Genomic DNA, 15,607 nt, shown 5'->3' with positions numbered 1-15,607 from the left:
AACCAGTAATACATAACAGTGTTTTTCTTTAGATCAAAATGCTTAAAATAGTCCAACATGAGTAGCTTTAGTGCAGAAAAACAATATAGATTGTGATAGTTATTTTGTTTTTAACACATCATATTTTATTTTTTTCTTCAGATCTTAATAGAATTAGCTGTACAAATGGTCTGAATGTTCCACCAACTAAAAATGCACCTGCATGTCCACCGAACAGTGGACATCTAATGGCAGAAAAGATGAAACTGGGTAGATTAGATCAAGGAGACAGTGATGCTGGTAAGACTTAGATGTTCCATTGGATACATTGGATGGTAAGTTGGAGTTTAATAAATGTTTTGTTCTTTTTATTCAGCTGAGAAGAGAGCCCCGAAAAAGCCTCAACGTTTCTCATCAGGTTTACCTGATTCCCAGGAGTTAGTGGAAATTAGAACAAAAAAAAAAGTGAGTGATATTGATTGGTCTAAATCCACAGCTAAATTATATAATCTAATACTCCATATTCAAAGCTGTTGTCCTTGTGTCAGCTGCTAATCACAGGCACAGAGCAGTTTAACCTGAAGCCTAAGAAGGGAATCCAGTTCCTACAGGAAAAAGGTCTCCTTAGTAACCCCATGGACAACAACCAGGTGGCACAGTGGCTCAGAGAGAATCCCAGATTGGACAAAAAGATGATTGGCGAGTACATCAGCGATCGTAAGAACATGGAGCTCCTGGACAGCTTTGTGAAGTAGGGTGACATTCCAGGGCTTTTTGTGCATTTGATGACCATTTAAATGTTATTTTAAAAACAGTTTGTGTCTGTACACAAAAGTGTATAGAGATGTTACAGTATACCCAGTATACATTGCTGTAGGGCTGGGTGATAAAATCATAAAGATTGAAAATCACAATAGCGCCGTGTGAACCAGTGTTGTGACTTGAAAAGTTACAGCTAAGTCAAGTTAGGTTGACGCGTACAGCACAGACCGTATCAGATGGTACCAGCACACTTGCTAATGTGTTGGCTACTGCAGCCATGCACAGCAGTACATCAGGAGCAAGAGATAGATAACAGAAAATGTTAGCAGAAACATGAGCATCAGCAGTATCAAAGAAAATATTCAGAAGAACACAGTCCAAGCAAAGTTTCTTCAAAGACAGGTAATACCATTAGTCTTTTTACCATCTGAAGCGCTATAATCTAGAGCATGCACAATCCAAGACTTTAAAATCCCAGACCCAAGCAAGTGCTGGTGGTTCCCCTAAACCAGTGCTTCTCAAATATTCTCTGTTACGCCTCAACTAGGAAGAAGTAAACATTTGCACAAAAAAATTACTTTAAGTGGCCTCACATCTAACTTAGGACTAATGAGTAAAAAGAAGGCTATAAGCTTGACAAAAATGGTGATTTAACTTATATCGAGATTTATATTGATATTGACTGATATGATAAACATTATTGTGATAGATTTTTTTCCATATTGCCCAGCCCTACATTACTGTATTTGACGTCACTGACCAATCCTTAAAATTGATATTTAAATATGAATCTCTATTGCAGCACATTCACCTTCCAAGGGCTGCGTATTGACGAGGCCCTACGGCTCTACCTAGAGGCCTTTCGACTACCTGGAGAGGCTCCTGTAATCCAGAGACTCCTGGAAACCTTTACAGACAACTGGCATGTAAGATACACTTCCTTGGTTTCTTTACTGTGGTTCAGCAGAATTATGATAATAATAATACAATAATATAACAATGTCATTAACACAACATTTAAGAACTGAATATTCTGCAAAGGTGTATTAAAAAGTGATGGACATGTAGATCTTCATGTCTCTATGTAGTTACTTGCTCACTGTAAACATTTACGTTGTCGTCCGTGCTGGTTGGTTGCATATGTTTTGTTAAGTTGCAGCACATTGAGCTCTCAGGGCCACCGTAGTTAAGACTTTAATAAGGTATGGCACTTCAATGTGGTCTCCAAATCTAATATACTAAAGAACAAAACATGTAACTAAATACATTATGTGCACTTGTGACTTTCAAAATGACTGCTACAGCCTTGACATGAAACACTAATCGTTTTGTGCTTGATTTGCTTGATTCCAACTGCTAAATACACTAGATGATAAGACTCAACCACTATTCATGTGCGTTACTTACTTCCTGACCTGAAACACCCCCCTTTTTGCTATACACATCAAAGCGAACCTGATGACAAATGGCCTTTTCCATCATCACATAATTTCAGCTGTTGTAAAGGTGGTGAAAATATATATCAAACCCATGATTAACCATCCAGATTATAGTAGGATGACATAAGTGTTAACACAGACACACACATGTGCATGATGAATAAAGGACAAACTCAACAGGGGGGAACATTTGACTTCTCAAAATAGCAGGAGGAGCCATGTGTCCTGGAAACTATTCTTGGTAATGTCCTTTTCTTAGGCTGACCACATACACACAAATTGTGCCCTTGAAAGAGTTGATGAGTAATTTTAGGCAGTGACACTATAAATGAGTTTTCCACTCTGTGGCGGTCACGGTAATATCAGCAAGGTGAGATTCAGTAAAAACAAGGTTAGCTGTTCTTCTGTAGCATGCAGTGAAACGATCCTCTAAATGACATTTGGTTTGAAGTGACTTTAACCCTTTTATGGTTAACTGCTGTATTATAATATGCCTACTTTGTGTGTTTGTAGAAAGTGAACGGCTCACCTTTTATGACCAATGACGCAGGCTTTGCCTTGGCCTACGCTGTCATAATGCTGAACACTGACCAGCATAACCACAATGTCCGCAAGCAAAACATCCCCATGACTGTTGAGGTGAGTGATCTTTGTCTCTCTCTCCCCCACACACATACACCATGTCCATTGTTTTTCTACACTGCTTAAAAATATAAAGGGAATACTAAAATAACACAACCTAGATCTGACTAAATAAAAATATTCTTATTAAATACTTTGTTTTCATAGTTGACTGTGCTGAAAAAAAAAATCAAACAAAAATTATCAATGGAAATTAAATGTATTCACACTCAAAATTGAAGTAGAAAAACACACTACAGGCTGGTCCAACTTTGATATAATGTCTTTAAACAAGTCAAAATGAGGCTCAGTAGTGTGTGCCCTCCGCCTGCCTGTATGACCTCCCTACAACGCCTGGGCATGCTCCTGATGAGGTGGCGGATGGTCTCCTGAGCGATCTCCTCCCAGACCTGGACTAAAGCATCCGCCAACTCCTGGACAGTCTGTGGTGCAACGTTCCGCTGGTGGATGGAACGAGACATGATGTCCAAGATGTGCTTAATTGGATTCAGGTCGGGGGAACGGGCGGGCCAGTCCATAGCATCAATGCCTTCGACTTGCAGGAACTGCTGACACAGTCCAGCCACATGAGGTCTAGCATTGTCTTGCATTAGGAGGAACCCAAGGCCAACCGCACCGGCATATGGTCTCACAAGGGGTCTGAGGATCTCATCTCGGTACCTAATGGCTGTAGGGCTACCTCTGGTGAGCCCATGGAGGGCTGTGCGGCCCTCCAAAGAAATGCCACCCCACATCATTACTGAACCACTGCCAAACCGGTCATGCTGGAGGATGTTGCAGGCAGCAGAATGTTCTCCACGGTGTCTCCAGACTGTGTCACGTCTGTCATGTGCTCAGTGTGAATCTGCTTTCATCTGTGAAGAGCACAGGGCGCCAGTGGCAAATTTGCCAATCTTGGTGTTCTCTGGCAAATGCCAAACGTCCTGCACGGTGTTGGGCTGTAAGCACAACCCCCACCTGTGGACGTCGGGCCCTCATACCATCCTCATGGAGTCTGTTTCTGACTATTTGAGCAGACACATGCACATTTGTGGCCTGCTGGAGGTCATTTTGCAGGGCTCTGGCAGTGCTCCTCCTGTTCCTCCTTGCTCAAAGGCGGAGGTAGCGGTCCTGCTGCTGGGTTGTTGCTCTCCTACGGCCTCCTCCGTCTCCTGATGTACTGGCCTGTCTCCTGGTAGCACCTCCGTGCTCTGGACACTACGCTGACAGACACAGCACACCTTCTTGCCACAGCTCGCATTGATGTGCCATCCTGGAAGAGCTGCACTAGCTGAGCCACTTGTGTGGGTTGTAGACTCCGTCTCATGCTACCATTACAGTGAAAGCACCTCTAGCATTTAAAAGTGACCAAAACATCAGCCAGAAAGCATAGGAACTGAGAAGTGGTCTGTGGTCACTACCTGCAGAACCACTACTTTATTGGGGGTGTCTTGCTAATTGCCTATAATTTCCACCGATACATTTTGTTGTTTAAGTGTTTCCTTTATTTTTTTGGGCAGTGTATATTCATAACCACAACCGTCAACCTAAGATGTTGATGTTCTCTTTGGGAGTGACGAGGACGGATAGGATCAGGAATGAGTACATCAGAGTGACAGCCCATGTGAGATGTTTTGTAGTCAAAGAGGCCAGATTGAGTTGATTTGGACACATTTAGGGGAGAGATTGTGAACATATTGGTAAAACAATGCCAAGATTGGAGCTGCCAGGCAGGAAGTTTAGAGGAAGACCAAAAAGGAGATTTCTGACTGTAGTGAGAGAAGATATAGATGTTTATATATACATATACATATACATATATATACACACACGCGCACACACACACACACACACACACACACACACACACACACACACACATATATATATTATATAGAGACAACTGCTCACTGACTACTCTACCTATTGAGCCACAGCCACCCCTATATATATATTTATAGTAGTAATATGTTAATTAGTTTCAGCTGCTTTGGTGTTAAGGAAAATAACAATAACAACAACACTATGTTTGGGTCTGCTGGTAAATGCTGGAATGCTTACACTCTGCTCAGCCTCTGCCCCGTGACCTGGTTTACGATGAAAAAGCAACAACACTATAAACCTTGTCGACAATACAAAAGCCTAATGTTTAACACAAAAACCCTCTGCGTTCTATCAGCGTCCAACATTTGTAACCCAAAGTCTCTTGTGTGTGTGTTATCTCTGAAACGTGTGTGCACTGTGTAATTTGCCAATGCAGTTGAGGACAACGCATGGCTCATGCCCCCAACTGTGTTGGTCAATGCATCCCCACTATATTATGATTGTGTGTTTGTAGTGGGTGATAAATCTATGTGTGCCTGTGGCACCTTCTTACAGTGATTGGTCATAGAATCTCTTTTGTTTCCAGTTTGTCTTCCTGTTGTTTCGATGGGCAGTAAATCTCCTCATTTCGAATTATGCATGACTCCGGTGGCTGGAACTGGCAGTGCAGCTTCAACCTGGAATTAATAAGTGGGAGAGAGGCAGAGAGAGTTACACGATATTGCAAAATAGTCATCACACAGTGACTTTCACTGGATTCAGTCCCGTTTTAAAACCCGAACCACTGTCACATGGTGGCCTTTGCAACCACCAAGACTCTTAGTAGTACCTTTGCTAATGTAGAAGTGTTTTGATAAGCTTTGGGAACATTCAAGTGCACAGCATTCATTTTTAACTCAGTGAATCAAACTTGACTCGCAAACATCTGCAGCATAGTTTGAAATTTGTGTGTAATTTGTAAGTTGTGTGGTGGCGTCTGCACACAACTCCCCCCTTATTGACATGATCTTAGCCATGTAAAATGGTGGCAAAATACCTGGAAAAAGGGATAGACTGGGCAAGGTTGTTGGTGTGCAACACTTTTGACATGTGTGCAATACTGGTAGGGTTTCCTCTCAAATGAAAAGGAATTGTAACAAAAAAAATAGGAAGATAATTTGCAACCTCAGATGCTCTGGAATATACAGCATTACTGACTGCAGGTTTTAGGTTAGGCTTGCCAGAAAATTTAATTATCATTAATTTAACTTGAAAATACAGGATCAACTCAAACACTAGTTTTACCAGTTATCTATTCTATTCTATTAAGATTGCAAATCACAGTAATATGGAGACAGAGAAGAAGAAGCACAATTACCAAAGAAAGAGGACATAAAATAAATGACAAACAATGATGGCATATACTGAGCCTAAAGCTTTAAATTAGAAAGGGTGTCTGACCCCAGAACCTGAACTGCCTTCGATTCTTTATTTGGAAATTCTAGTGAAAAACACGAAACAAGTTCATTGGATGAAGCTAAGAGAAACTTGGCGACTCTCAGTGATGCTGCTTCGGTCCTATGATGTACTCCAAATCCTGACTTTTAATCTTCCTACAGGTTCCTGCGCATGCATGGAGTCACATAATTGCTTTGTAACTACTTTTTCAAGGATTTTAGAAATAAATGGCAAATTGGATATCTGTCTTCAACTGGCTGAATCGCCTAAGTCAACCTGAGAGTAGATTTTTTTGCGTAGAGCTTTGTGAACAACCAACTGTTGTTTACATCCCATCCTCTGCCAATGAGGACAACGCATTCAAGGAGCTACACAAGTGAAACTGGTTTATCAGTCTATAAGCTCTGTGGTCTCAAAGTTGGTGGACCCCTAAAGTTTACCTACCGTCCACCCAGGTCAGTGTACAATTCAATTCAATTTAATTCAGTTTTTGTATATCATCTCAAGGCAATTTACAGTGTTTAAGGTTTAAGACCTTACAGAGTATAATTATACAAAAAATGATACATAAAACCAAACAATCCCATTTGAGCAAGCTTTAGGCAACAGTGGAGAGGAAAAACTCCCTTTAGAGGAAAAAACCTCCAGCAGAACCATACTCATAGTGGGCGGCAATCTGCCTCAACCGATTGGGGTGAGTGGAAAGAGGAGAGAGAAAAGAACAGCAGGCAACAAAAACAACAACAAGCAGCAAGAACATTGGGCAGGTCAACTGGATTCTGGAGATATACAGCTCCAAAGAGGAGGATACCTGCAGAAAAGTACAGAGAGGAGGAAGCACATTGAATTCATATAGGAGAAAGGAGAGAGGAAAGGAGCTCAGTGTATCAATAGAGGTCCCCCAGCAGACTAACCTATAGTAGCATAACTAAGAGATGGTTCAGAGCCATCTGATCCATCTGTTAACTATAAGCTTCATAAAAAAGGAAAGTTTTTAGTCTAGTCTTAAATGTAGAGAGGGTGTCTGCCTCCCGAACCTGAACCTCCCAGTTCAGGTTTCACAGGAGTAGAGCTTGATAGCTAAAGGCCTCTGCCTCCCATTCTACATGTGGAAACTCTAGGAACCACAAGTAAACCTGCAGTCTGAGAACGGAGAGTTCTGTTTGGAAAATATGTAGCTATGAGGTCTTTAAGATAAGATGGAGCCTGATTATTAAGGGATTTATAAGTGAGGAGAAGAATTTTTAATTCAATTCTGGATTTTACAGGGAGCCAATGGAGAGAAGCTAACATTGGAGATATATGATCTGTCTTGCTAATTCCAGTCAGAACTCTGGCTGCAGCATTTTGGATTAACTGGATGCTTTTTAAGGAGTTATTGGGACAAACTATTAATAATGAAATACAGTAGTCCATTCTGGAAGTAACAAATGCATGCACTAGTTTTTCAGCATCACTTTGGGACAGGATGCTCCTAATTTTAACAATATTTCTCAGGTGAAAAGTTCTAGATTAAGATTAAGATTTCTTTGATGTATGAACTGAAGGAGATATCCTGGTTAAAGATAACTCAGACATTTCTTGCAGTATTACTTTAGGCCAGTACTAAGTCATCAAGGGTGAGAATGAGATGAGACATAGTGTCTCTGAGATTTTTAGGCCCAAACAAAATAACTTTGGTCTTGGAGGATTTAGGAGATGGAAATTGGAGAACATCCAGGCCTTTATGTCTTTTAAGCAGCTTGAAGTTTGACTAATTGATTAGTTTCTTCTGGTTTCATAGATAAGTATAGCTGGGTATCATCTGCATAACAATGGAAATTTGTGGAATGAGTGTTTTCTAATAATATTGCCTAAGGGGGACATACGTAAAGTGAAAAGAATCGGTCCAAGCACAGAACCTTTTGGAACTCTGTAGCTAACTTTGGTGTGCATTTTGATTCATCATCAACATGTACAAACTGGAATCTGTCTGATAGATACGATTTAAGCCACCCTAGTGCTGTTCCTTTGATCCGAATGACATGTTCCAGTCGGTGTAATAAAATGTTGTGATCTATAGTGTTGAATGCAGCACTAAGATCTAACAAGACGAACATAGAAAGTAGTTCATTGTCTGATGCTAAGAGAAGATCATTAGTAACCTTTACCAGTGCTGTTTCTGTACAATGATGTTGTCTAAATCCTGACTGGAAATCTCAAGTTATTGCTGCGCAGGTGGTCACATAAACTACCTTTTCAAGAATGTTAGAGATAAAGGGCAGATTGGATATTGGTCTATAATTCACTAAAACCCCTGAGTCCAGAGTAGGCTTTTTGAGTAGGGGCTTGACTACAGCAACCGTGGTACGTAGCCTGTTTGTACAACACAGTAGCCATGGCACTGCACATCTGGACAAAATGGAGCATATGTATGCATGCTCTTTCTGGATTAAATTTCTGCTTTCAATACCATTTGGCAAGTGAAGCTGATTGTGAAACTGAAAGATTTGGGGATACCAACATGTACCAGCAACTGGATCTTGGACTTCCTCACGGATAGACAAAAGGATGTGGATCAGTGAGGTTGGGAAACAAGCTCTCTGGTAAGTTCCAGTCAGCACAGGAGCTTCTCAGGGCTTCTGCCTTAGTCCTAAACACTTCTCCCTCTGTAGCCTCTCATCATCAATCCTTCACATTTTTAAAGACTATGAAAATAGTAGGGAAAGCGAAAAAGCAGTTGTATTGTTTGAGCCTGCTGAAGAAGGCCAGTATGAGACATCAGCCCCTCACCCTGGCCTACAGAGGACTTGCTGAGAGCATTCCCACAAATGTAATTATTGTGGCTTGACAGCACCACACAGGCTTAGAGAATGAAGCTGCAACAAGTCATTATAACAGCAGTGAAAATTGTAGTCTCTGAACCTTGAAGACTAATACCACCTTTTTAAACTGAACAACTCCAGATACAATGTACAAGCACCTTAACACAACAGTCTTTTTAATTGCTGTTAGAACTGTAGCTAAAGATATTTCACTAGGCACAAAATACATAACATAATGTAACATTCAGTTTCATGTAGTCAGAATACAAACTTAAGTGAAACAAAGATGTCCCTGTAAACATAGTAAAGAAAAAAATACACAAAAAAGCTGCACATGTGCTTATCTTTTTCTTCTCTTAGTGGGACATGCTACCATTTGAGTCTGATGGAATTTGCACTTTCTCAGTCTAGTAGCTCAAAAGGTCCACTGTCAACAGCTGTAGCCAGTGGTGGTCTGACTGGAGAGGTGAACTCATCATAAACAGGCTGTAAGGGGGTGGGCAAGAAGGGGTCTTGCTCTTTGTCTTTCTTCATCTGCCATCTATGTATTCATTTTTTTCTGCCTTTGACTGACAGCAGCTGACTACACAGAGTGTCTGGAGCAGCTTGAGAAAAGGTTGTGGGTGGGCCACTCTCACTGGCAAACAATAGCATGTACTTACTTTTCTCCCCCTCTCTTTCATGAGCACATTCTTTCTAGAATTGATATATCTTCACTCGAGTCATACCTCATCTTACAGCTGGTGCTGTATGTTCTTTAAATTATCCCTACACATTCCCAAAAGGTCAGTTGTGGTTTGGTGAAAAAAGCTTGTTGACCTCCAGACTGTGACAGACAGAACCGGCAGCAGTTTCCACACAATAGTTAGGCCAGTAAATGTGGCGCCTAGTACTTCAGTTACAAAGCAGCTTGCAATCCATAGTATTCACCAAAGCATGTGTTGGCAGCGGGTTATTTTTGAAATGGGAAAACTATGTCCAGCATCACTGTGTGTAAATCATATCCCGTTTCCAATGATATTATAATGAGATGACATATTTTGATAGAGGTAGAGGCAATGTCAGCAGTGTATTAATTTTGTCCATTAAAAACATATTATTCTCTTTCATTTTAAAAAACTGAGTATGCAGTGTTTATCTTTCTGTCTATGTATGTATGTTTCTCTTTCACAGCCAGCAGTAAAACAAACCCTTTCAAGTTAAGGCATAAAGTAGAGCATGGATGCTGTCAGTCAATGCTGGGTGCTTATGTTTATTTACAGGAAGCCCCTGGCTCTAATCCCTGTTTTCCTAAAGCTGCAACCAGAGTGTATTAGGTGCCCTTTAAATTGTTAATTAGATGCTCGGAATGGATTGTTGAGATGCAATGACAGATGTGTTGATAGTGCTGACAAATGTTTTTTTTCCTAGAAGCATGTGAAATTTATATGAAATTTTAGTTAAAGCACAAATATTTTGCTACTAACTTAATTATTACTTTTTTCACTTTGAACAGCAATTCAAGAAGAATCTGAAGGGAGTAAATGGAAACAAAGACTTTGATCAGGACATGTTGGAGGATATCTACAATGCTATCAAGTAAGACTATTATTCTTGTGTGTGTGTGTATGTGTGTGTGTGTGTGTGTGTGTGTGTGTGTGTTTATTTATTTATAGATGTGTCATGAAAGCCCTTTGAAAGTCTCAGAAACCTGACCTGATGTAGGCTATAATGTTATCTCCAATTTATGACTTCAGAAAAGGTCTTGCATTCTCTAAAGTTGTTGTGACAGTGACACAGCATCCAAACCTCTTCATGTGAGAGAAAAACTACAACTCACTCGCAAGACAATGCTTTGGTTGCTGATTATGATCATAGGAAGAAGCCATTGTTGTCATAAATTTGATAGACTGTGTGCAGGATTTTTGGGTTTTATTTTGCAGTAATGTTGGAATGTTTTTGTTTCCAGTTACAAGGCATGGATTTAGGGGGCTGTCCTTGAATGAATAAATTAGTCAAATATTTTTCATACATGTGCATGCAGTTTAAAGAGCTTTACAGATAATTGACAATAAATAAGAGTAAATGTGAACATTAAAATGAATATGAGGCTAAAATACACCTTAAAGCAAATAATAAAACTGCCACTGTTGCACATTACAAATTTAAAATATTTGTAAAAATGACACAGAATAAATCAGAAATTATCACAGATTATGTAAGAGGGAATAAAACATTCTAAACATAGCAGACAAGCTGCATTCAGATTTTCATTTTAAAAATCAGCATTGGAGCTTATGGGCACTGACAATTACCAATGCAATGAAACAGTTAATGTGTTGTCTCCTTCTGGTTCTGGTCAGCACTTTGACAGCAGAGATCTGGATGAATTGAAGCACATCTTATAAAGGGCAAGTGCTGATTTTGGTGCAGTCTTAAATTAGTAATTAGTAACTGATTAATCTGTCAGTCCATCTTCTGCCACCTTTGTGGGTCCACACCACATTAAGTGTTCTTATATGCACCTGGGAAGTACTTAAATATTTCCAAAGTGGAATTTTAGATTATTATGTCCAAAAATACATTTGTGCTGTTAAATACTAACAGATCTCTGATAAGAGTATTAATTGTATTTAATATTTTTGATCAAAGGGAAGTAATTAAGTTAAGAGTTAATTTTGTAGAGAAGCATGCTTAAATTCTTCAACTTAAGGCATCAACAAAAGTAAAATTAATAAGCTCATGCCACACAATTTGTGTTTTCCCTCTGTAGGAATGAAGAGATTGTTATGCCAGATGAGCAGACAGGTTTAGTGAAAGAGAACTACGTATGGAGTGTGTTGCTACACCGCGGCGCCACACCTGAGGGTATTTTCCTGCACATACCCCGCGGCAGCTACGACCATGACTTGTTCACCATGACTTGGGGTCCCACCATTGCTGCCCTCTCCTATGTTTTTGACAAGAGTCTGGATGACAATATCATCCAGAAGGCAATCACTGGCTTCAGGTACAAAATGACTTAAAATGGTCTGCAGCTAAGCTATTGGAAAAGAGAAACACTTTCAGTAATAATTTAAACATATGCTGAAACAAGCGTTACATATCCTCTCCAACCTTTTTGTTCTGGAACAAAATTTCTCCACCCATTACAAGGCTTTTTGTGTTTTTTGGTGTACTGGAAACATTACATTATTCATGTCTATAGTCTACAGTCACTAAATTCCTTAAGAATTTAACCTTGTATTTTTTAGATGTTTGTAAGGGTAGGTGTGTTTCATCTATGTTTCTGTCTCTGCAGGAAGTGTGCAATGATAGCAGCTCACTATGGCTTCAGTGATGTTTTTGACAATTTGATCATCTCCCTCTGCAAGTTTACCACTCTCAGCAGTGAGGTGAGACTAACTTCAGCATCCTGTTGAGCTAATGTGGTCCAAATATTCTGAAGTGTGGACATCAAACTCTAATTTGCTGTTTAAGCTGATATTTTTACAAATCTTTTCACCATTTTATTGAAAATCTGTTTTAAATAGATTGATAGATTTTTTTATGTTTACAATATAGCATTGTTAAGTCATATAAATTAAATGACAGAATCATCTGTTTAACAGCAAAACAACACATTATCAAACTTTAGACTAAGTAGTTACTTTGATTATAATTTGAGCTCATATTTTTTTAAAATCTGCTAATCTTAACATTCTCCTGCAATATGGTGTAATTTACTTTTATTTCACTTGTTGAAGAATTTTCTTAGAAATTCAGTATAACTTGAAAAATAGTGGAAATGTGATTTATCTATTAATTTATTATTTTATTATTATTTATTATTATTATTAGTTTTGCACTGTGGGAGAGTGGAGCTCAGTTATTACCACCACAACATTCTGCACGACATACACAACACAGCATTAACAAAAAATAACTAAAACCACACACAATGTAGATTTAGATCTACATAATATGTACACACCAGTAACTGGTAGATATTGTGAATGTTTTTTGTTTTTTTTTACCATTGAAGGTGCAGGTACATACATTGAAAAGCTGTAAAAGCGTATATAAAATAAAGAACAAGTACCGCTGTTTGTTGAGAACAGTAAATGCAGATCAATACGTGCCTTCACATCCGGGTCTGCAAAAGTCTTCAATAACAACAAAAAAAGTCACTAGTCGTGTTTGACAAAAAAGTCGCCAAGAAGGAAAGTTGCCAGATTTAGAGAGAAAGCCGCCAAATGGAACAGTGGTTACTCTGCGCACACACACACACACACACACATATACTGTATTCTGTTAACTTAGTGTTGGTGTGTCATCTGCCCCATGTAGTCTGTAGAAAACCTTCCTACAGTATTTGGCAGCAACAGTAAGGCACAGACAGCAGCCAAGACAGTGTTTGACCTCGCCCATCGGCACGGCAACATCCTAAGGGAGGGTTGGAAGAACATCATGGACTCCATGCTGCAGCTGTTCAGAGCCGAGCTCCTGCCAAAGGCCATGGTTGAGGTCAGGACCTAATTTCTAAAGTCTAAACACCCTTTTCCATTCTGTCAGGGACTGGCTCATGCTTTGTCATTGTGTTGTGTGGATTGGAAAAAAAGACACTTCATTTTGGATGTTCTGCTGCCACCTACTGTTCAGTGCTCAAACACTGTTGTATGTCTGCTCAGGTGGAGGATTTTGTGGAACCAAGTGGAAAAATTTCTCTTCAAAGAGAGGAATTGCCTTCAAATCGGTATGCACACACAACACACATCATCTACTAATGTATCTACGTTAGAATATAAAAAGAATCTGTTTTCAGGTTATCACAGTATGAAATTTTTTCATGAAAAGCTGCAGTGATAAATCTTTTCATGTCATTACTCATTGCTTTTTCATCGTTAAATCATAGAACATAAGGCAAGTTTTCTGCATATTTCTAAGGAAATCTTTCTAATGAAGGCCAAAAACATAAATGCAATTTTCCTATTTGTTGCATATCAGTGGTGAGTCAGCAGTTCTGAGTTTTGTCAACTGGCTAACCTTGAGTGGAGCGGAGCAGTCAGGACTCAGAGGGCCATCCACAGAAAACCAGGAGGCCAAGCAGGCTGCCATTCTCTGCATAAAGGTATTGAACACGGGGCATGATGTCTCAACACTGTTTTTACATGTACAGCACAGATGTTGTACACATGATGTCACACTGCAGTTACACTGCCACTGAGTGGCAAAAGCTGCTTGATTGGCAGTGTTGATTTTGTAACAGCTGCTGTGTGATTTACTGTACAAATAGATTATTCAGAATTCAAAAATATATTTTTTAGAGTGCTGAAATCTAAAGATAGGAGTTTTGCTTTGTGAATTTTCCTAGCATTGAAATCAGTAAACAAAGTAAAGTCAGCAAACTTGATTTCTTGCCGCGTTTGTTTATGTGCACTCATTTAAAAATAAGTCCACCCAAAGTCTGGCTAAAGTTTAAACTAGCACAAAGTGCCTCATCGACAAATAATTCACTTTTCACCACGTGATAATTTAATTTAGACAATTTGTTTGGGAAAAAGGAGATTGTCTGTCTGCATGTCTGAGCTTTGAAAGAGGCAGTGACTCTCCATAAACCAGTGGGTCTTTGATAAGTCATGAAGATCACTGTTAAGTCCATATGCCTTTACTTTTCCCCTACTGAACGCAGCTTGGTTACAGCTTTTTGCAAGTGAGCATACCCTCTTTACATTGAAATACCATCTAGTTTAAACTAGAATTGCAGTTAATTGGAATTTTACTCATTGCCTTTTTGTGACTTCAAAGCTGTCTCTGACCTAAAATTAGAACCAAATTATTCATGTCACACATGGGCCAGTTAAAACATTACTTTCTAATCTAATTTCCTTCTTTGTCTTTTATTATTTTCTGTGCACAATAGCAATGAACATGGACAATGAATGCTTTTTTGGTTTTGTTAAATGTTTATTATGTTATTAGCTGAATTGTTTTTATCTGTTTATTCAATGCACTGCTGTGCCTAAATTTCCAAATCCAAATAAAAAGAGTAAAATTAAATTAGCTGTGACAAATGTTCTGGCATTGTTTTTTATTGTTTGTATATATATTATGTCTCTCTCTTTCTAGCAATGTGACCCAGAAAAGCTGATCACAGAGAGTAAATTTCTTCAGCTGGAGTCTCTGCAGGAGCTAATGAAGGTTATTTCATTTCTTAGCATCATATATATATATATAATATACTGTTCATAATTGTCTTTCTATGTATCGTTTCAACTGATAATACAACTGATAAAACGGATAATTTCAACTGATAAAAACAATACAACATTGTTTACTAGGCTGATTTGAAAGACTGTATCAAATATTGTTCAGTCATATAGACAATAAATACCCACTAGATTAACCTCTCTACAGGCTTTGATATCAGTCACCCCAGATGAAGAGACTTATGATGAGGAAGATTCTGCCTTCTGCTTGGAAATGTTGTTGCGTATTGTTTTGGAGAACCGGTAGGAAGAATATTTAGTAACCGAATAATACTGTACAGCACGTCCATTTGTGTCTTTGTCATTTTAACACAGTGACCATTTTATTCTGTCTGGGTATGCAGAGATCGTGTGTCCTGTGTGTGGCAGACAGTGCGGGACCACCTCTGCCACCTTTGCGTCCACGCAACTGAGAGCTGCTTCCTGGTGGAGAGGGCTGTAGTGGGACTCCTTCGACTCGCAATACGCCTGCTACGTCGAGAAGATATTAGCTCACAGGTATAGCAAACACACA

General features: G+C 39.2%; 1 protein-coding gene across 3 annotated transcripts in view; it reads left to right on the top strand.

Moving 5' to 3' along the window:
- The window catches only part of gbf1 (golgi brefeldin A resistant guanine nucleotide exchange factor 1), a 90,107-nt gene that overhangs the window by 58,012 nt on the left and 16,488 nt on the right, over positions 1–15,607 (top strand). For all 3 annotated transcript variants that reach the window (XM_026355423.1, XM_026355421.1, XM_026355422.1), the window contains exons 16-29: positions 142–279; positions 356–444; positions 528–730; positions 1,544–1,667; positions 2,694–2,819; positions 10,362–10,444; positions 11,619–11,855; positions 12,147–12,240; positions 13,175–13,351; positions 13,516–13,580; positions 13,832–13,955; positions 14,954–15,025; positions 15,242–15,336; positions 15,438–15,591. In XM_026355423.1, coding sequence (XP_026211208.1) covers positions 142–279; positions 356–444; positions 528–730; positions 1,544–1,667; positions 2,694–2,819; positions 10,362–10,444; positions 11,619–11,855; positions 12,147–12,240; positions 13,175–13,351; positions 13,516–13,580; positions 13,832–13,955; positions 14,954–15,025; positions 15,242–15,336; positions 15,438–15,591 — 1,781 coding nt within the window. The remainder of the gene's footprint in view (positions 1–141; positions 280–355; positions 445–527; positions 731–1,543; positions 1,668–2,693; positions 2,820–10,361; positions 10,445–11,618; positions 11,856–12,146; positions 12,241–13,174; positions 13,352–13,515; positions 13,581–13,831; positions 13,956–14,953; positions 15,026–15,241; positions 15,337–15,437; positions 15,592–15,607) is intronic.

This window comes from Anabas testudineus, chromosome 15 (assembly GCF_900324465.2).
Source record: "Anabas testudineus chromosome 15, fAnaTes1.2, whole genome shotgun sequence".
In the NCBI taxonomy this organism is placed as follows: Eukaryota; Metazoa; Chordata; class Actinopteri; order Anabantiformes; family Anabantidae; genus Anabas; species Anabas testudineus.
The sequence above is the reverse complement of the archived record's forward strand: the minus strand, read 5'-3'. Positions and strand labels throughout refer to the sequence as shown.